Consider the following 21,661-nt stretch of genomic DNA (forward strand, 5'->3'; position numbering starts at 1 on the left):
ATTGGATACTGAGAATGTAAAATTATTAGATATACTTTAAAGAATTCTTCATTTTATCCTTTGTACTCACAGATTGTTTAATAGACTAGTAGGGGGGAAAAGATAAAGATTGCTGTTTTACATTTCTTGGAATTCTTCCATCCATGTTTGCAAATGGGGGGTGGGTAGTCCTTTAAATGTTGTGCCGCTTTCTAGTAGCCTAAGATGTGCCCTTTCACCTGTGGACTGGTATTATCAGTCATTGCACATGCCCTCTTTGGGCAGTCGGTCTTTTACTGCCATGTGATATTTGTCATTTTTCCATAATTGCAGTTTTATTTTGTATTGTTTAACATTTTAAGGGTGTCATTGCTGCTCCATTAGACACTTCTTGAGGGCAGCAGACAGACGATTTGTTAGGTTACCAAGTGTCTGGTAATTTAACAGAGGAGGAAAAGAAATCCCTTTATTTTTTAAAGTAGCATCCACTCAAAGGAAACATTATTCTTACCTCAAGTGCTTCTTGGAGCATACAGAGATGTTTAACCCAAAGGACCTGTAAACTTTCAGTTAAGGGCCCATTTTGATTCCCTGTTGTTGGTTCTTGAAAGGAAGTAAACACACCACATCCGTCATGACAGAGATGGTCTCACGGGATCATGGAAAGACTGGGGAGTCTCTGTTTACTTGGCTTCTGTGGCTACGATGTTACTTAGAATAATTATGAGACTTCTGCTTCAGTAGTTGTCAAGTGAGTGATAGTAGTTTTTGAATGGATAACCACATGTGCATAGTTATTCTAGAGGTGAAGTGTTCAAGAAAGCCTTTCAGGTCAATGACACAGACCATCAGCTTTCCAACCAAGACCCATTATGTAGACATATTTTGTTTCTCCTCTGTGCAGTGTCTTAGAAAACAAAGTTAGCTAAACTATTTAAAATTGTGAGATTTTACCTAAAACAAAAATTCCAGCTTAAAAAAAATGTAAATCCTCAGATCCGGAAATGATGTGTTTCCCATTCCTGCAAGGCAAACAAGTTATCTGGAATGAAGTAACTGCTGTACTTTTAAACGGCGCGGTGGGGGGCGGGGCATTTGCCCTGGTTCATTACAGTCTGCTTGCACTGTTACTTTCTATATTTGGAGTATTTATTTTATATATATGTGTATATATATATATATATATGTGTGTGTATATATATATATATATATATGAATATTATAAAATATATATACACACAAAATATATAATACATATTTATAAAATATATATATACACACACATATATATTTCTCCAAAAATAATGTGCTTCAGTCATAAGTAAGAAAATCAAACTGAAATGTCTGTGTGATTCAACAAAAATAGAGTCTTTCATGAAAGTAAAGACGGTCCTTTTGTGTATAACATACAGTGGCCCAACTTCCAAGTTGCATGTGTGCGTGCAAGTCGTCCAGGCAGCCCAGCATCAGATTCTACAAGTCTTTGGAGAGTATCCTATCTTAACATAAAATCTAAATTTTTATGTCCTTAACTATCATATATAACTAACTTCTGTGGGTGTTTCTCATAGGGTATGGTTTTGGGAATCTTTATTTCCAGGCCAGTTTGCATAATTTTTGGTTCCTCAAATTCTTTTCTATGAATTGATATGTCTAAGACACCAGAAAAGGTACATCTAAGGTAAGCACCTATGAGTTATTTAGTACATAGTAATAACCTATTTTGTGAGGTTTGAGAATAATGTATATGAAATAGATATTTTATATAAATTATATTCTCATATTTTTAAAGTACTTTATAAAAGTATTTTCATATGATATATACATTATATATAGTAAATGTATATAATGCCCAGTGTTTGGCACACAGTAAGTACTCTCCAAACTGGATTATTATTTTCAATTCTAATAGTACCTTTAGCTGAGATTTTGCTTTCTTCAGTGTGTTGTTTAAAGTTTGAAAATTTTCTGTCCTTTTCGTCTGAATTATTGAGTTTGCTAACAAGCAAAGCAATAATTTGTATTCAGTTAATCCAACAAATAATTTGGCTTTACTCTTCTCCTCCATCTTAAATTTGAAGTGGCATTAAGGAATGAAAGAGGAGGAAAATCTATTTTGTGTTCTCCTCAGTAGTAAGAGTTACAAATATGTAAGTATTTTCTTATTTTAGGATTCGCTGATTTTTACCCTGCTTAGCAAGAATGAGTCAGTATGTCTTTTTTCTAGAAACGTCATATGTGGTCGTTTTCAGGTTTAGATGCATGCTTTTTGGAGGTCACAGTGGTAGAAAAAGTATGATCTAAAAAGAACTGTGTCTGCCCATCTTGTAAATATCTGTGCCTGAAATACTCTTCTGTCAGAGTAATCAATCTTTAATAAGCCCATGTTCCTAACTACTTGAGCTGATAAATAGTGAGGTTTGTTTTAAAGAAGTCAAGTTTACTTTATGTCAATTTTCTATTTGCCCTGTATAAGATATATTTAATTACTTTGTTCCATCTCTGTGTTCAGATTAATCAGATTCTGCTACATATCGGTGCTCAAATTAGAATAATTCTTTAATCAACTGTGTTATCCATGCCATGGTAGACTAGAATAGAAAAGCTACTCTTGGCATATTGAAGATGCGTGCATTTTATTTTCTATTGTAATTTAAAAGTAAAATCAGAAATATTGATTTCTACTTGACTGGAGAGATGATTTAGTTTGAATATCAGCCTGATCTTAATCAGGTGAGAATTAATTGAGTTGGAGGTATTAGATATTCAGTGATGTTAACTGAACCGTGATCAATCTAGAGAGAAGCTTTCTTTTGTACTATGTTAGAATTATCAAATAGCTCATACACTACAATGTGAAATAATCTTTTCATGTTCATCATTCTAACTTCTTGTCTCATTAAATGCACCACTAAATTCGTTCTATACACAAACTAATCTTTAAAGTAGCAAGCTAATAAATCACAATTTAATAGAAAATTAAAAGCATAATAATTTTGTCACAAAATGCTATTGTTGTGAGAATTTTACAATGTTGTGTTTTTCTAGTGCCTAATTTTAAAGTCAAGTGATTAACTTCTGCTTTTCAAGTATACCTGGGACTTAAAAAAAAAAAAATCTTAGTTTTACTTTTTTTTTTAATGTTCAACATTGCAAGAATAAAGTGAGCAATACAGAATTATTTTAATGTTTATTTCTAGAAATAAAAATAGGGTCTGTAGCATTACATTGGTCTGAAATGTGGCATGGGCTTTTCATTTATTTTAAGAGTGTGATAGCAATATCATAAGTGTTGTGAAAATATAAATGGTGAGATAACACCTCCATAGGACTTGCTCTTAAGTAGTAAAATTGTAAAGTCTTTAAATAAACTGCAGCCAGAACTGAAAGGATCGATTTGCCTTGTTAACTAGGGACACTACACTTAGTAAATGTCTAATTAAATTTAGCATAGCATGTCTTTTATTCTTTTTTTTTTTTCTTTTTAAAACTGAGAATTTGGACCTATTTAGGAGTAAGGTAGCACATGTTATTGTCAGATTTCTTCCATTTTGGCAGTTGGTGTGACCGTGTTAAATTACAAGAAAGCCAGTGGTGTGACTTTTGATAGTGTCATTTTACCTTGGAATAGTGCTTTTCACTTGGCATTGGTATAATGGGAATAGTAGGATCTATGTAGCTCTGTATTTTGTGAAAAGGAATGTCCAAGTTTGTATTTGAGAACAATTAGCATTTAATGAAAAGAAGCCATATGTGCAGAAATATCCCTAGAGTGTGATGAACGGGTGTTCTTAGTGAGTTATAGAGGGGTTCCCCACCCAGTCGTTGCTAGCAGCCTTCAGGGAGAAGCACTTGTTGAAGAAGGAAATCGCAAAGTATTTTTTCACTCTGCTCATCAAAGCCTGAGCCGGACTCCACTCTCCCCTCCACCCAGAGCTTGCTTGCTTGCTTGCTTTTTTTTAAATTACATTTTGGAAGTTTGACACATGTGTCTACTACCCAGACACGTACAAATGTGTTTCTTTATTTCTTGCCCCCCCAGAGCCCCAGTTTTCCTCCTCTGAGGCAACCCCAATTACCAGTTTTTCTTTTGTATAAACATCCATCTGTATAGATACATAGATATGCACAAGTACACAAACCTGGGTTATTCTGCACAGAAAGGGTAACATGCTCCGCTGTACGGCTCTGCACCCTGGTTTTCAGTGGAGTCCTAAGGATCATTTCCTGTTAGTGTGCCTTGTTGTTGTTGTTGTTTTTTTTTTTTTTTTAGTGGCTGCATAGCATTTCATGCTATAGTATTTCTCCTTCGGTTGTTGATGTGACTGTGTTAGAGTGAAAGAAGGCTGATAAGCAGTTTTTAATGGTGTCAAAGGCTATTTTTTATTTAGGTAAAAATCTTTTTTGTTTCAGCTGAGAGAGGGTAGAGTGAGGAATGGCTAGTAATGTGTCATTCTCTTAGTGATTCCCTCCGAAGGATTTTTGATATTTATGTATTTATTTATATCTTCGTTTTTGTTAAGAAAGTCCTAGCCATGGTCATTTTCATATTTTAACTGCCTACTGTGTTTGAATTTGCAAAACTTACTGTGTTTCGTAAGGGAGATGCCAAGCTCTTTTAGATCATTTTGGGAGCAAAGCAAGGTGTTAAATACATAAATAAATTTGACAGATGAGAAGATTATGAGGAAGGGTGGCCAGGTTTTGTCAGTAATCGAGAAAGCAGACCCAATTAGGGAGGAGAGAGCAGCATTCCCACTGCCTCTGAACCAGGAAAAGGAAACAAGAGGGATGTTATTTCCTGTAGCATTTGATGAGGAGGCAGCATTAGATACACTGTTTTTTTTCCAGGCTATAAATCCTCCCCCCAACACACACACACACACACACACACACACACACACACGTGCACACACATAGGAACTGGCTACTGTGGGAGATAAGGAGTTTTTGTCACAGTGTTTAAACAGAGAGATGGTTAACAAGGACCTTTTGAACCGAGTAAGAGTTTAGATTAAGTGGCCTGTGAAGTCCTTCCCACTCTCACCATTTCAGTCCCAGCAGTCCGGAACAAGGCAGCTCGTTCTTCCCTGGACCCTCTGGGAATTGGGGTAAATGGTCACTAGTGGCTCATACTCATCCCCAGAAGAGGCTGTAAAACCTCTTGCAAGAGTGAAAAAGTATGGCAGGTTAGTTTATTGCTTGCATTACTTGCATTATTAAAAGCATTGATCCTACTTTTGTGTGATCATGCTTCTCGTGAGGGGAGGGATAGGGCAGAGCATCCACCAGGAGATGGCAGGGAAGCCTGGAAGGCTCCATGTTCAGAGATGTGCCACTTTGTTAGCTGCTTTGATCAGTGCCTGTTAATGGACAGCTCTCTGAACTTTGGAGGCAGTGGGTGCAGAGAGGAACATGTAACAAAAATGTACGGCATGAACCAGACTCACTTATATTTCTCCTGCTTTATCACCTTCTAAATCCTCCACCTCTGCTATTATTAATGATCATGGATACTGTGATTTGAGGAGACTTAAAGCATCTCTTACAGGCAGTCTTTTTAAAAAAGATGGGCTGGGTGGGTGCTTTCCTCAGCAACACTAGGCTGTGCTAATGTGTACCTTTCAAATGCTGGTAGCACTTAAAATCTGAAACACAGAATTTAGCGTTTCATTATATACCATTTGGAGAAGCCACTTTCTAATGTGTAAGATCCTTACTTTAAATATTTAAATATATTTTACAGGAATTCTAGAAAACAGGGTGGGACCAGAGAGTAAGATATCTGGTGTTACTTAATTTCAGATGATAGCATCAAATGGAACAGCAAGCCTGCAGCTTATTTTTTCCCGTGGTGCTGAAAGCAGTGTGCTGAGCCAGCCCCGCGCACTCCCCGCTTTGCAGCTGCGACCTCACGTGAGCTAACTGGCCTGGGTTTAGTTTACTCTGTGACCATGGAAATCGCAGCTAGATGTGGAGATTTCTCTTAAGTTCTTATTGTGGAAGGAGTAAGTGGGATTCAGTAGTAGTTACACAAGTATTTTTCCGGAACTAGAGGAGGCCTGGTTCTAGGCTAGTCTGTGCCAGGCTCTGTGGTCTTAGAAATACGACATAACCTAAAGGTCCGTTTCCTCATCTGGTAAATGAAGATAATAATAGTGCTTCTCTGATACTGCTTTTATAAAATTCAAGTGAGCTAATGTACTCAGTATAGTATCTGGTACATAATAAATGCTCAGTATATTTTAGTTGCCATTATCATTTTGTTCTTATTGTTATTATTAACACCTTTAAAAACCTTGAAAGGAATTACGAAGTTATATGGGAAAATGGAAAAACAAACCAACAAAACAGCCACCTGAAATCAGTTTCTTCTAATGGAGAAATGAGTTAAGAACTATTTTGGGGCACCTAGGTGGCTCAGTCAGTTAAGCATCTGACTCTTGATTTCAGCCCAGGTCATATTCTCGGGGTGGTGGGATCGAGCCCCGTGTCGGGCTCTGCACTCAGTGTGGAGTCTGTTTGAGATTCTGTCTCTCCTTCTCCCTCTGCTCCTCACCCCCTGCTGGCACAGTCTTTCTCAAAATAAATAAATAAATAAATAAAATCTTTTTAAAAAGGAACCGTTTTATTTACTTATTTTTTTACAGCTTTATGCATATTTTATTTTTTAATTATAATTTTTAAAATTTTAATTCCAGTATAGCTAACATACAGTGTTTTATTGATTTCAGGTGTACAGTATAGCGATGCAGCAATTCTCTACATTACTCTGTACTTGTCAAGATAAGTGTACTCTTAATGCCTTCACCTATTTCAACCATCCCCCTACCCACCTCCCCTCTGATAGTCATCTGTTTGTTCTCTGTAGTTAAGTCTGCTTTTGGTTTGTCTCATTTTACCTTTGTTCATTTGTTTTGTTTCTTAAATTCCACATATGAGTGAAATCGTATGGTATTTTTCTTTCTCTGACTTATTTTGCTTAGCATTATACTCTAGAGCCATCTGTGTTGTTGCAAACGACAAGATTTCATTCTTTTTCATGGCTGAATAATACTCGAGTGTGTGTGTGTGTGTGTGTACCCCATATCTTCTTTATCCATTCATCTCTCCATGGACACTTGGGCTGCTTCCATAATTTGGCTATTGTAAATGATGCTGCAACAAACACAGGGGTGCAGGTATGCCTTTGAATTAGTGTTTATGTAGTTTTTGGGTAAATACCCAGTAGTGCAGTCATGGATCATATGGTTTTTCTATTTTTAATTTTCTGAGGAACTTCGATACTGTTTTCTACAGTGGCTGCAAACTGGTGCAGCCAGCATTTTTAATTGGATTATTTGGGTTTTGTTGGTGTTAAGTTGTAGAAGTTCTTTATATATTTTGGATACTAAACCCTTACCGGATATATCACTTGCACATATCATCTCCCATTCAGAAAGTTGTTTTTTAGTTTTGTTGATTGTTCCCTTTTCTATGCAGAAGCTTGTTATTTTGATGTAGTCTCAGGAGTTTATTTTTGGTTTTATTTCCCTTGCCTCAGGGAGACATATCTAGAAAAATGTAGCTACAACCGCTGTCAGAGAAATGCTTCTAGGATTTTTATGGTTTCAGGTCTCACATTTAGGTCTTTAATCCATTTTGAGTTTATGTGTATGGTGTGAGAAAGTGGTGCAGTTTCATTCTTTTGCATGTTGCTGTCCAGTTTTCCCAACACCATTTGTTAAAGAGACTCTCTTTTTCCCATTGCATATTCTTTCCTGCTTTGTCGAAGATGAATTGACCATATAAATGTGGGTTTATTTCTGGGCTTTCTGTTCTGTCCCATTGGTCAATGTGTTTATTTTTGTGCCAGTACCATACTGTTTTGATTATGACAGCTTTGTAGTATAAATTGAAACCTGGCATTGTGATTGCTCCAGTTTTGTTTTTCTTTTTCAAAATTGCTTTGGCTGTTCAAGGTCTTTTGTGGTTCCATACAAATCTTAGGATTTGTTCATTCTAGTTCTGTGAAAAAAAGCTGTTGGTGTTTTGATAGGGATTGCATTGAATTTGTAGATGGCGTTGAGTAACAATATTTGTTCTTCCAGTCCATGAGCATGGAAGGTCTTTCCATTTGTTTCTGTCTTCTTCAGTTTCTTTCATCTCAGTGTTTTATAGTTTTCAGAGTACAAGTCTATGACTGCCTTGGTTAAGTTTATTCCTAGGAATTTTCTTATTTTTGGTGCAGTTGTGAATGGGATGGTTTTCCTGATTTCTCTTTCTGCTGCTTCATTATTAGTGTATAGAAATGCAACAGATTTCTGTATATTGATTTTGTGTCCTGTGACCTGTGTGAATTCAGATACCAGTTCTAGTAGATTTTTGGTAGAGTATTTAGGGTTTTCTATATACAGTATCATGTCATCTACAAATAGTAAAAGTTATACTTCTTCCTTACCAATTTGAATGCCTTCTTTTCCTTTTTCTTGTTTGATTGCTGCAGATAGGACTTCCAGTACTGTGTTGAATAAAAGTGGTGAGAGTGAATTCCAGATCTTAGGGGAGATCTCAGTTTTTCACTATTGATTAAGGTAGTAGCTGTAGATTTTTCACAGATGGCCTTTATAATATTGATATATGTTCTCTCTAACTCTACTTTGTTGAGGGTTTTTATCATGAATGGATATTGTACTTTGTCAAGTGCTTTTTCTGCATCTATTGAGACAATCATGTGGCTTTAATCTTTTCTCCTGTTGATATGATGTATCACATTGATTGATTTGGGAATATAGAATCACCCTTGCATCCCATGAAGAAATCCCACTTGATTGTGGTGATTTTTTAAATGTATTGCTGGATTCAGTTTGTTAATATTTTGTTGAGCATTTTTCCATCTATGTTCATCAGCAATATTGGCCTATAGTTCCCTTCTTTTTGTAATGTCTTTATCTGGGTTTGGTATCAGTGTAATGCTGGCTTCATAGAATTAATTTGGAAGCTTTCCTTCCTCTTGTATTTTTTGGAATAGTTTGAGAAGAATAGGTATTAACTCTTTAAATATTTGGTAGAGGGGCGCCTGGGTGGCTCAGTCAGTTAAGCGGCTGCCTTCGGCTCGGGTCATGATCCCAGGGTCCTGGGATCGAGCCCCACATCAGGCTCCCTGCTCCGCGGGAAGCCTGCTTCTCCCTCTGCCACTCCCCCTGCTTGTGTTCCCTCTCTCGCTGTGTCTCTCTCTGTCAAATAAATAAAATCTTTAAAAAAAAAAAAAATATTTGGTAGAATTCACCTCTCAAGCTGTATGGTCCTGGATTTTTGTTTATTGGGAGTTTTTTGATTACTGATTCAATTTCATTGCTGGTAATCAGTCTGTTGAAATTTTCTATTTCTCCCTGGTTCAGTTTTGGTAGTTTATATGTTTCTAGGAGTTTCTCTATTTCTTCTAGGTTGTCCAGTTTGTTGGCATATAATTTTTCATAATATTCTCATAGTTATTTGTATTCCTGTGCTGTTGGTTGTTATTTCTCCTCTTTCAATTTCTGATTTTGTTTGAGTCTTCTCTCTCTCTCTCGATGAATCTGGATAAAGGTTTATCAGTTTTATTGATCTTTTCAAAGAACCAGCTACTGGTTTCATTGATCTGTTGTTTTTTGTTTTGTTTTGTTTTTTAGTTTCTATTTCATTTGTTTGTGCTCTAATCTTTATCATATCTTTCCTTCTACTGGTTTGGGGTTTTGTTTGTTCTTTTTCTAGTTTCCTTGAGGTATAGGGTTAAGTTGTTGATTTGAGATTTTTCTTGCTTCTTGAGGTAGGACTGTATTACTATAAACTTCCCTCTTAGGACCACTTTTGCTGCACCCTAAAGATTTTGAACCATTGTGTTGTCATTTTCATTTGTCTCCATGTATTTTTTTTATTTCTTCTTTGATTCCTTGGTTGACCCATTCATTGTTTAGTAACATGTTATTTAATCTGCATGTATTTACGTTCTTTTCCAGATTTTTTTCTTGAAGTTTGTTTCTAGTTTCATAACGTTGTGGTCAGAAAAGATGCATGGTATGACTTCAGTCTTTTTGAATTTGTTGAGACTTGTTTTGTGGCCTAATATTTGATCTATTCTGGAGAATGTTCCATGTGCACTTGAAAACAATGTGTATTCTGATGTTTTAGGATGTTTTAGGATGGAATGTTCTGAATATATCTGTTAAATCCATTTGGTCCAGTGTATCATTCAAAGCCACTGTTTCCTTGTTGATTTTCTGTTTTGATGATCTGCCCATTGATGCAAGTTGGGCATGAAAATCCCTTGCTTTTATTATATTATATTTACTATTGATTACTTCCCTTCTGTTTATTAACCTTTTTAAATGTATTTTTATGTATTTCTGTGCTCTGATGTTAAAATTGTCTTATCTTCTTGTTGAATTGTCCCCTTTATGATTTTATAGTGTCCTTTTTTGTCTCTTGTTACGATGTTTGTTTTAATGTCTGTTTTGTCTGATAGAAGTATTGGTACCCTGGCTTCTTTTCCCATCTGTTTGCATGATAAATGTTTCTCTGTCTCTTCACTTTCAACTGCAGATTTCTTTAGGTCTGAAATGAGTCTCTTGTAGGCAGCATATAGATGGGTCTTGTTTTTTTTTTATCCATTCCATCACCCTCTCTCTTTGTTTGGAGGCTTTAGCCCATTTACATTCAAAGTAATTATTGATAGGTAGAAACTTACTGCCATTTTTCTTTCATGGTTGTTTTTGTAGTTCTCTGTTCCTTTCTTCCCTTGCTCTCTTCTCTCGCGATTATTTGGCTTTCTTTAGCGATATACTTGAATTCCTCTCTATTTTTTGCATATCTACTACTGGTTTTTGATTTTCAGGTTTGTTTATAACATCTTCTGCATATAGTAGTCTATATTAATTTGATGATCGCTTAAGTTTGAATCCATTCTTTATGCCTCTCCCCTCCATGTTTAGGTATGTGGTTTCACATTTTACACCCTTTTATTTTGTCCCTTGAGTGATTTTGACATATAAACATACTTTTACTGCTTTTGTGCTCTCTACTTTTCTTATTCCTGCTTATTATGGTCTTTCCTTTTCCCTCAGAGAGTCCCCTTTAACATATCTTGTAGGGCTGGTTTAGTGATGAATTCCTTTAACCTTTGTTTGTCTGGGAAACTCTTTATCTCTTCTTCTATTCTGACTGATAGCCATGCTGGATAGAGTAATCTTGGCTGCAGATTTTTTTTTTTCTTTTCAGCACTTTGAATATATCATGCCACTTTTTTTTCTGGCCTGTAAAGTTTCTGCTGAAAAATCAGCTGATAGTCTTAAGAGGTTGCCCTTGTATGTAACTCTTTTGTTTTCTCTTGGTGCTTTTAAAATTATCACTACTTCTTGCCATTTTAATTATTCTGTGTCTTGGTGCGGACTTCCTTGGGTTAATTTTGTTTGGGGCATTCTGTGCCTCCTCAATCTTGATTTCTGTTTTCTTGCCCAGATTTGAGAAGTTTTTAGCTATTATTTCTTCAAGTATATATTTGCCTCCTTTCCCTTCTCTTACCCTTCTGGTATCCCTATAATGTGGATGTTATTATGCTTGATGGTGTCCCTGAGTTCCCTAGATCTATTTTTATACTTTTTTTTTTTTTGTCACTCACCTACTCAGCTTGATTACTTTCCATTACTCTGTAGTCTAGGTCACTGATTTGTTCTTTTGCTTCTTCTAGTCCACTATTCCATCTGGTGTATTTTTAATTTAATTTATTGAGTTCTTCTTCTATGAATTTTTCTTTTTTATGTTTTCTGTCTCTTTGTTAAGAGTCTCACTGTCCAGTGATTTACCTTTATGATTTATTATTTTTTTAGGCTTTTATTTATTTATTTATTTGACAGGTACAGAGAGAGAGAGAGCACAAGCAGGGGGAGTGACAGGCAGAGGGAGAGGGAGAAGGCTCCCCACTGAGCAGAGAGCCTGATGTGGGGCTTGATCCCAGGACCCTGGGATCATGACCTGAGCAAAAGGCAGACATTTAACGAACTGAGCCATCAGATGCCCTATGATTTATTGCTTTAAATTCTGTATCAGGTATATTACTTTTCTCCATTTTGCTTAGGTCTCTTGCTGTGATTTTGTTCTGTTCGTTCATACGAGACATTTTCCTCTGTCCTCAATTTGTCTAACTCCATGTCTGTTTTTGTGTGTTGGGAAAGTCAGCTACGTTTCCAGCTCTTAAAAGTAGTGGCCTAATGAAGAAGAGGTCCTGTAGTGCCCTCAGTCCGTGTCCCCTGTTCACCAGAACCTGGCACTTCAGGGGTGTCTCCTATGTGTGTTGCATTCACCCTGGTGTCGTGGTTTGGCTCCTTCCTTCAGTCCAGTTGTCTGCAGTGGCTCTCTGCCTGTTGTGGGCAGTGTTTGGTTCCTGCGATGTTAGTGGACCAGTCAGGGGCCACCTTGGGCTTGAGTTGAGTTAGACTAGAGGGCAGTAGCACCAAACTGCAGGGCACTTTCCCTGTGTTGTCCCTTGAGAAGCTTTCATTGGTGGGCATAACCTGCAGTCAGACTCCTGTCTGCCCCCACACCACTGCTGGAGTTGCATTTGGACTAGTGTGTGTGGTTATCTTCCCTTCTCTCCAGGGCAGGAGTCACTTTGGAGTGGCGCTGGTCCCTGTCACTGCTGCTTGCACACTGCCAGGCTTGTGGTTCTGCTTTGGATGGGCTCTGGTCAAGAGTGTATTGGAACAGGCAGCTCTGTAGAAGCTCATTGTAGTGGGAGGTGCAGTGTTAGCAACATTTGCAGGTAGGGGGATGGCACACTGTTAGCAAGTCAAGTGGCAAGGGTTGGTGCCAGGCTGGTTCCCACAGGTAGCTGTGTGTATATGCTAGGAGACAGGGAAGAGAAATGGTGCTTGCCAGTTCCTTTGTCCCTGGAGGAGTCCCCCAGTGATCCTTGTCCCTCCAGGATGAGCTCTGAGATGACTAAAATAACTCTTCCTTCTCTGTGCCCCAGACGTTTTTTCAAACTTCTGCTTCCATGCTGCATCTCTGAAGGCTGTTTGTTGTGCTGTCTCTTTTAAGGATGGGGACTCCGTTTCCTCTTGTCCTCCCAGCTCTCCAAGAACTTGAGTCCACTGATATTTAGTGTTGCCAGTGTTAAGCTCTGCTGATTGTAAGCTCATGAAATTTGACCCCTTTGGTGTTCAAAGCCAAATGTTATGGGGATTTGTCTTTCCCATGTGGGCTCTCCAGTGTGAGAGTCTGTTTCTCTTTCCTCTCCACACACCTTCCATCCCTCCCCACCATGTCTCCACCCTTCCTACTCTCTTTGAGGTGCCCTCTTCTCTACATTTCAAAGCAGGGTTTGCTTTGCCAGTCTTGGGTCATTTTCTGGGTTATTTATACTGATGTGAGTGTTATCTAGTTGTATCATGGGACAAGGTGAGCTTAGAGTCTTCATACTTTGCAGTCTTCTCCAGAAAATCTCCAAAAACCATTTTAGAACCTGCCCAATATTAATGTATCATTGCCCTTTGGTTTTCCATAAGTAGAAGTCATCTGTGTTCCAAGTGCTACATACTAAATGCTTTTTGTCAGAGTTACATGTTATTCCCCTTTATGTTCTAACAAATGGAGATAATGAATCTGAGTATCCCCCTCAAGCTTTTTAATTTATTTTAAATATCAGATTTTTGCAAATATCTTCTCACATTCAATAGGTTGCCTTTTCATTCTGTTGATGGTTTCCTTTGCTGTGCAAAAGCTTTTTATTTTGATGTAGTCCCAGTAGTTTATTTTTGCTTTTGTTTCCCTTGCCTCAGGAGACATACCTAAAAAAAAATGTTCCCAAGGCTGATGTCAGAGATTACTGCTAATGTTTTCTTCTAGGAGTTTTATATAGTTTCATGGTTTCAGGTCTCACATTTAGGTCTTTAATCCATTTTGAATTTATTTTTGTGTATGGTGTAAGACAGTGGTCCAGTTTCATTCTTTTGCACGTAGCTATCAAGTTTTCCCAGCACCATTTGTTGAAGAGATTGTCTTTTCCCCATTGCATGTTCTTGCCTCCTTTGTCAAAGATTAATTACCCCTATAAGTGTGGGTTTATTTCTTTGCTTTCTATTCTGTTTAATTGATCTTTGTGTCTGTTTTTGTGCCAGTACCATACTGTTTTGATTATTATAGCTTTATACTATATCTTGAAATCTGGGATTGTGATCTAGCTTTGTTCTTCTTTCTCAAGATTGCTTTGGCTATTCAGGTTCTTTTGTGGTTCCAAATCAATTTTAGGATTTTTTGTTCCAGTTCTGTGAAAAATGCTATTGGTATTTTAGTAGGGATTACTTTGAATCTGTAGGTCTCTGTGTAGTATGGGCATTTTAACAATATTTGTTCTTCCAATCCATGAGCAAGGAATATCTTTCCATTGGTTTGTGTTGTCTTCAATTTCTTTCATCAGGGATTTATAGTTTTCAGGGTATAGGTCTTTCACCTCCTTGGTTAAGTTTATTCCTACATATTTTATTCCCTTTGGTGCAATTTTAAGTGGAATTGTTTTAATTTCTCTTTCTGTTACATCATTATCACTGGATAGAAACACAGCCAATTTCTGTGTATTAGTTTTGTATCCTGCAAGTTTACTGAATTCATTTATCAATTTTAATAGTTCTTCAGTGGAGTATTTAAGGTCTTCTACATATTGTACCATGTCATCTGCAAATAGTGACGGTTTTATTTCTTCTTTCCAATTTGGATGCCTTTTATTTCTTTTTCTTGTCTAATTACTACAGCTAGGACTTCCAGTACTATGTTGAATAAAAGCAGTGAGAGTGGACATCCTTGTCTTGTTCCTGATTTTTAGGAAAAGCTCTCAGTTTTTCACTATTGAGTATGATATTAGCTGTGGGTTTTTCATATATGACCTTTATTTTGTTGAAGTATGTTCCCTCTGAACCTAGTTGGCTCTTGCATTTTGTCAAATGCTTTTTCTGCATCTGTTGAGATGATCAAGTGGTTTTTAATCCCTTTGTCTTGTTAATGTGATGTATCACATTGATTGGTTTGTGAATAATGAGCCACTCTTATATCCCTGGAGTAAATCCCACTATTGTTGAAATAAGTTTTCTTATATTTTGTTGAGGATTTAAGCATCTGTGTTCATCAGAGACATTGGCCTATAGTTTTCCTTTTTTGTAGTGTCTTTATCTGGTTTTGGTATCAGGGTGATATTGGACTTGTATAATGAATTTAGAAGTTTTCTTTCCTCTTCTATTTTTTGGAATAGTTTGAGAAGAATAGGTACCATGTTCTTGACGTCTTAGAGAAAAAAAGTCTTGAATGTTATCTTTAAGTACATTTCTTTAAATTTTGAAATAACTTTTTAAGCTCTCTGTTCTTACTGTTTATTGATATTCATTTGTATTTCCTTAAGATATACTTGAGTGCATGAAATTTTGTTTTCATAATCTTTAATGGTAATTAATATTAAATTATATGTAGACATATAAGCTTTATAACATTTAACATTGAAAGACAAAGACTTTATATGGATTTCTTAGAATACCACTTTAGAAATCAGTTGGCAGTATTAGCAACATCATTATTATATGAATGTATGCTAATGTGGTATGAAAGCAAGATCCTCATTAAAATCTTGTAGCTAAACAAGTAACAAAAACCTTACAAACAGCTTGAGGCTTTAGGCCAGTCACGGTTATTCCAAGAGATTTGGACAAGTGTGAAAATGTACAGACTATGCCTTTATTGTGGTCAGAACACGTAAATGCTATCTTGCATCAATTCCCTACTGAGAATATTTTTATTCATATTAGGGAAAACGGATCTGAAAATAATGCAGTGTGTAAGCATTCTGTTGTGAATCTGTCAATTGTATTGGGTTTATTAAACTTGGAAAGTAGACTTTTGATAATAACCATTGTGTTTGTGCTCTCCAGGAAAGGAGGGTTTTGATCACCTAGCACATTTTCATTAGGCAAATTCATGATGCTATTGATCTTTCTTCTAGACACTATCTGAGCATGGACTGGTCTGCTGTAGGTCTAGTGAGATTAAAGTTTGGGTGATGCAGGGCAGTCAGCCCATGGTTCGTCACCACTATGGAATATGGCAGTTCCCTTAAAGAAGCCCTTCGCCAGATTTAGTCACTTCTGGGTTAACTTTACGTACATATTCCCTTTGAGGATTTGCCAGGTCTTTTTTTTTTTTTTTTTTAAGATTTTATTTATTTATTTGAGAGAAAGCATGAGCACAAGTTGGGGGGAGAGGCAGACTCCCTGCTGAGCAGGAAGCCCAGTGTGGGGCTCTAACCCAGGACCCTGAGATCATGACCTTAGCTGAAGGTAGATGCTTAAGCAACTGAGCCATCCAGGTGCCCCACAAACCGGGTTCCCAGGTCTTAATTCTTACTTAGCATCATAACCATTGCTTGTTGAAAAGTAGATCTTAATACCATGCTTTAAGTAGAAAAATTCACATGTAGGAATGCTAATGACATTTCAGAGTGAAAGTTAATGGACTTTTTGATAGCCATGTAGCCACCCCTTAGGATCTCCCCTGATAATGAGCTGATTGTAAGTCTGTTCTGCCTTTTTGAGTTGGAGGGAGTCCTTAGTTAGAGGGCACAAAGGAAATTCCCTCGGTCTGATTTGGCTCATGAGCCCAGCTCATGTGCACAGAGTGGAACAGAATATTGGTAATTGAAGCAAAAAAGATACCTGACTGGGTTCAGGGGTCAGAGAGCAGCGGTGGGACTGCCGGGACTGGAGAACAAGCAGCTAAAGGAAGCGAGTCCTGGGTGTGTCTTTGATGTGGAGTATTGCATGTCATCCACTTTCATGTGATCACACACATTAAACTGTTTGAATTAAAGTCATTGCCTGCATCTTTTGTCCTTGTTCCTGTTCTACCACTTCTCCTTCAGAGTATGCTGTGACGCTTCAGGTAGATACAGATGTCTGTGCTGTGGGGCTCTTGGCCCAGCAAAGCCCCGCTCCTGAGGTTGTTTATGCATTTACTAAATCTCAGTCATTTCCAGTTTGCTTGGGTTTAAAACTATTTTTGTTACATATTTTGTAACATGGAGACCCCTGAATTAATCTGCTTGCTTTAAGATAATTATAAATTATATTCTTTAGTAACTAGAAGGGTAATAGCTCAAGAAAAGAGGGAAATCTTGATAATTTTGTATTAAAGGAGTTATAAAAGATACTCAGAAAACACTGTTTTACCTACAGCTTCCGTGTGAGGATGATATCATATTGAAGTCTGACGTGGAAATGGTCCGTTACTTACAGCAGACTGGAGATGGCAGAGCTGAAACTAGAGTAGCCAGTGGACAAGAGGAAGGACGGAATAGTTAGGAGAGTAGCTGCAGCAAAGCACACTGTCCTGTGGGATAGGTAGGACCGAGTCTGACTTTCCAAAGCCAACTGGATTATGGTGCCAGGCTTCTCAGAGTTGGGAGTGCTGAGAAGGCAGGATACCAAGGGATCAGTACAGTTTAAAAGGCAAACTACCAGAATGGAAATTAGACAGAAAGCTGTTTTCAGGGACATCAAAGAGTTGACTTGGGAAAGGAGTGGGAACTCTGTTATCAGGTATGAAGGCCCTTTGGCAGGGTTGTCTTAAAGCAGGTGCCTTGATGCCCTCAGGTGACCTGCAGAGACTAGACGCCAGAGGCCTGTGTCTGGAAACATCTCCCCTTTTACTGTCACTCATTTCTTGTAAAGGATACCCTTCTTCTCTTAGGAATTGTCCTTATTCTCCCCATCCCTTCTATCCCCATGAGGCCTCCTCAGAGGGTCCTCTCTCCCCCCTTTCGGAGTTCATCCTTTATTTCTGCAAAGTTAATGGCACTCATCCTGTTCTGCCTTTTATTTGTGTGCATGTCTTTTGTGGAGCGTGTACTATATGCCAAGCATAATCTGGGTAATAGATGTTAAATGGATGAGCATTTTAGAGCTGTTAAAAATTAGTAGGAGTGACTGGGTGGCACAGTTGGTTGAGTAGCCAGCTGACTCTTGGTTTCGGTTCAGGTCATGATCTCGGGGTCATGGGATCGAGCCCTGCGTCGGCCTCTGTGCTCAGCACGGAATCTGCTTGGGACTCTGTCTCCCTCTCCCTCTGCCCCTCAGCCCCACGCACGTGCTCGCTCGCTCGCTCTCTCTCAAATCTTTAAAAAAATTTTTTGATGTAACTGCAAGTCATTTTTTTCTTTCTAAACTTTTTCAGATTTTACCAAATGTTGCAAGGACTCTGGAATCCTTATGGTAGTAAAATGCCGGAAAGAAAATTCTGCATTGAAAGAATGTCTAACTGCTCAGTAAGTAGTCACCACATTGTGCTTCTCTCTGTGTGTGTGTATGTGTGTAATATATGTAGCAGGTAAGAGTATGTTACTTAACTCATTACATGTAATAGATTCTGTACTTTGCCCCATCAAACCTTTGATATTGTTAGCTCAATCTGAGATTTCAGTTTGTTAAATATTAAGCAACATATTTATGAAAGGTCTTGTCAAGTTACATGGGTCAACATTGTATCTGATTAAACATATGAGGTCAGCAAACAAAAATACAGGATTTTTCATATGACTTAGCAAATTCCTTTTCATGAACAGGTTGATCTGTAGAATATATTATAGATGGACTTATATTTGTCTCTCTTAATGAAAAGTTACTGAATTAGATGATTTGTCCGCCTTGTGATTTGGGGGTTAATATAATTTAACTCGTGGGAAAGTTGTAATAAATCAAATAAAGGATACAAAGGTAAATTTAGATTTTTGAAGTTAATCAATTTTAAAATAATTCTTAAATATGTTCACTGACATTTAGTTGAATATCAAAATAAAAATTTGCAAAGTTCTTTGAATGCAAGTGCTTTCTTTTTTTCAAAGACTTTAATTTGGAGAGAGAGAGAGCACGAGCAGGGGTAGGGGCAGAGGGAGAAGGAAAGAATCTCAAGCTGACTCCATGCTGAGCTCGGAGCCTGATGTGGGGCTCGATCTCATGACCCTGAGATCATGACCTGAGCCACCCAGGTGCCCTGAGTGCTTTCTGTTGTATCTCCTCACACATTTTATTGTCTGCGTTATTGATAGTATTGCAGAATATGTTAGTATTGTTAAGTGATAGTTGTGAGGTCTTAGTTTTGGTCATCCCTATTTCCTTCTGTAGTTCTCTAGCCTGTGAAACATATAGGTCAGCATGGTTTGATGCTTCCTTAGGGAATTATATAAAAAGTGATTATCTGAATCAAATATTAGTTTTCGGTTTTGATAGCAAATAATGTACATACGTATTTAAATTTACTAACTTATTTTAGAATTCTGTAGTTAGGAGACTTGAGAAGTTAAATTAATCTCTGCATTTATGGATGAGGAAACACCCTTATTTATGGGCCAGGACCTGCACTAAGCATTTCATCATAGAGTAAGCGTTCCTTCTCTGACTTGTTTTTCTTCCAGTTCTATTCCCTCATGCTCCCAAGAGATGTGTAATGAATAAATGAACCTGTTAAACTTCTTTGTGACTGAATTTAAATTTTTATATATTAAAGGAGTTTCACACCTCAGTTTTAGCCATCATAATAACTTGTTCTTAGTTTGCCATATTATCCCTCCCATGGGCATCATTGGAGCAGAGGGTCAGGAGTGCCAGCTGTGGAGAGGGCAGCCTGGGCTTACCTTCTGGACCAGCCAGAGCTTAGCTAGCGGTGCGGCCTCAGGCAAGTTCCTCACAGAAGACGGGAAAATTATTCCTCACGGAGTGGTTGTGAGGGACTGTACGTAAACTCATTACAACAGTGCGTGGCACATAGTAGGTAGTCAATAAATGGTAGCTCTTTAAAATTGTATTTGTTAGCTTTTGTTACCTGAATATTAATCATTAAGAATCCTTCCATCTTTTACCCCTGGAAATAGAGAACTTCTATTTTGGGGGAAGGGGCCGGGAAGGGTTGGAGGAGGCTGCTTCTGTTTAGGAGAGAGAGAGAAACTGAGGGAAACAGACAGTTGTGACATTTGCTGAAAGTAATGGAGTTAAGGATTTTACTTGACCTTAAGCTTTACTATTGACATTGCATGAAGTTAACCACTGCCCTCTCATCTCTTCATAGTGACATCTTGAAACATGAATGCTTGTTCTCTTTTATCTCTGTCTCATCTTCATTCCTTAGTAAAAGGCAGTCTCACTTCTGCCCCCCTTCCACTGAGACTGCTCCTCCTCAAGTTTCTAGTGGGTTCCAGGTAGCCAAATGCAGTGAATTGCTTTTCATTCTTTTACTTGGCTTCCCTCCAGAAATTCCTTAAAGTTCCCTTCTATCTGGCTTCCCTTATACTCTTTCCTGTTCCCCCAACATCTTATTTCTTCTCGGCATTTTCTTCCCTAACCGATTCCTTGAAGTGGGTTCCCGGTTCTCTCCTCATGCTTACGTCTCTGAAAGCTGTTTGCACCCATGCATTCAGTTACTTCCTATAGGTCATGACATTGCTCTCTTCAGATCCAAAACTGAACTCTCTTCCTTTTCCTCCTCCTGCATCATGCGTCTAGAATTTAGAATCTTGTCTCCTAACTCTCAATGGTAATTTCCTATTGATTTTATTACCTAAATCTCCCCCAGATCCATTTTGTCCTTTTAATCCCAACTTTAGTTTAGGCCCTCATCATTCTTTCCTGGATTATTGTGGTAGTTTACTTACTGGGCATCCTGCGTCTAACCCTGCTGCCCCCTTTTGGCCTGTCACATGCTGTCAGATTCATCTAAGACACAAAACTGATCTTCAGAGTTGCTCTGTTAATATTGTCCCATTGCCTTCAGGATAGATTTCGACTTCTTGGTGTGGCATACAGTGACCTTCATGATGTGGCCCTTGCCCTGTCTAGCTTCATCCCAGGCCCTTTCTCTTACGTGCATAATATAATCTGCTGTAATGGTACTTATTTACTTGCAGTTCATTTGTTTTTCATCTTTGTGCCTTTCCAGTGTACCTGCAATCTGGATTTCTCTTGTCCTTCAAAGTGCAACTCCTGCACTTCTGCTTGCCATCTCTCCTTTCCCCACTTCTTTCTGAGGTCTCCATGGTGCACTGGGCCATGCCTCCAGGACAGCACTTTGTATACTTCCTTGTTGTGCAGCCTTTACTTACCTTTCCCAGAACACCATGCACTCCTTGAGGATAGGCGCTGTGCTTCTCATTGCTCTATCTTGCCATGCAAAAACAAACCACTAGGTCTTCCCCCTCGCCCTCTTAACCAGTTTGATAGCCTAATGTTTACAATAAATTTATGACCATTTCTTAAAATCTCCTTCTAAAGTTTGCACCTGATGAAATGTCTGAATATTATTAAAGTAAGCTTATATTAAACACTTGCAGTTTCATTTTTTTAAAAATTTTTATTTCCTTCTTGTAGTTATAATGATCCAGCCTTTTATGAAGAATGCAAAATGGAATACCTGAAGGAAAGGGAAGAATTCAGAAAAACTGGAATTCCTGCCAAGAAAAGGCTACAGAAACTTCCCACAAGCATGTAGGCAAATATTCAGATACTTAGCTCCGATACTCGTGGAAATCATTATCACCTAAAATAATGGACTCAAAGAAGTGTTTGCTTTATCCTAAATTATGGAAATAATAAAGATTTCCTTTTAAATTTCAAAGTCAAGTTTATCAGATGAGATGGGAGTAGTA

General features: G+C 37.8%; 1 protein-coding gene across 1 annotated transcript in view; it reads left to right on the forward strand.

The window, feature by feature from the left end:
- The window catches only part of CMC1 (C-X9-C motif containing 1), an 82,776-nt gene extending 61,153 nt beyond the window's left edge, over positions 1 to 21,623 (forward strand). Inside the window, exons 3-4 of the mRNA XM_036093027.2 lie at positions 18,202 to 18,292; positions 21,384 to 21,623. Of these exons, the coding sequence (XP_035948920.1) occupies positions 18,202 to 18,292; positions 21,384 to 21,504 (212 nt within the window). The 3' untranslated portion in view covers positions 21,505 to 21,623. The remainder of the gene's footprint in view (positions 1 to 18,201; positions 18,293 to 21,383) is intronic.
- The last annotated feature ends 38 nt before the right edge of the window (positions 21,624 to 21,661 follow it).

This window comes from Halichoerus grypus, chromosome 1 (assembly GCF_964656455.1).
Source record: "Halichoerus grypus chromosome 1, mHalGry1.hap1.1, whole genome shotgun sequence".
Taxonomy (NCBI): domain Eukaryota; kingdom Metazoa; phylum Chordata; class Mammalia; order Carnivora; family Phocidae; genus Halichoerus; species Halichoerus grypus.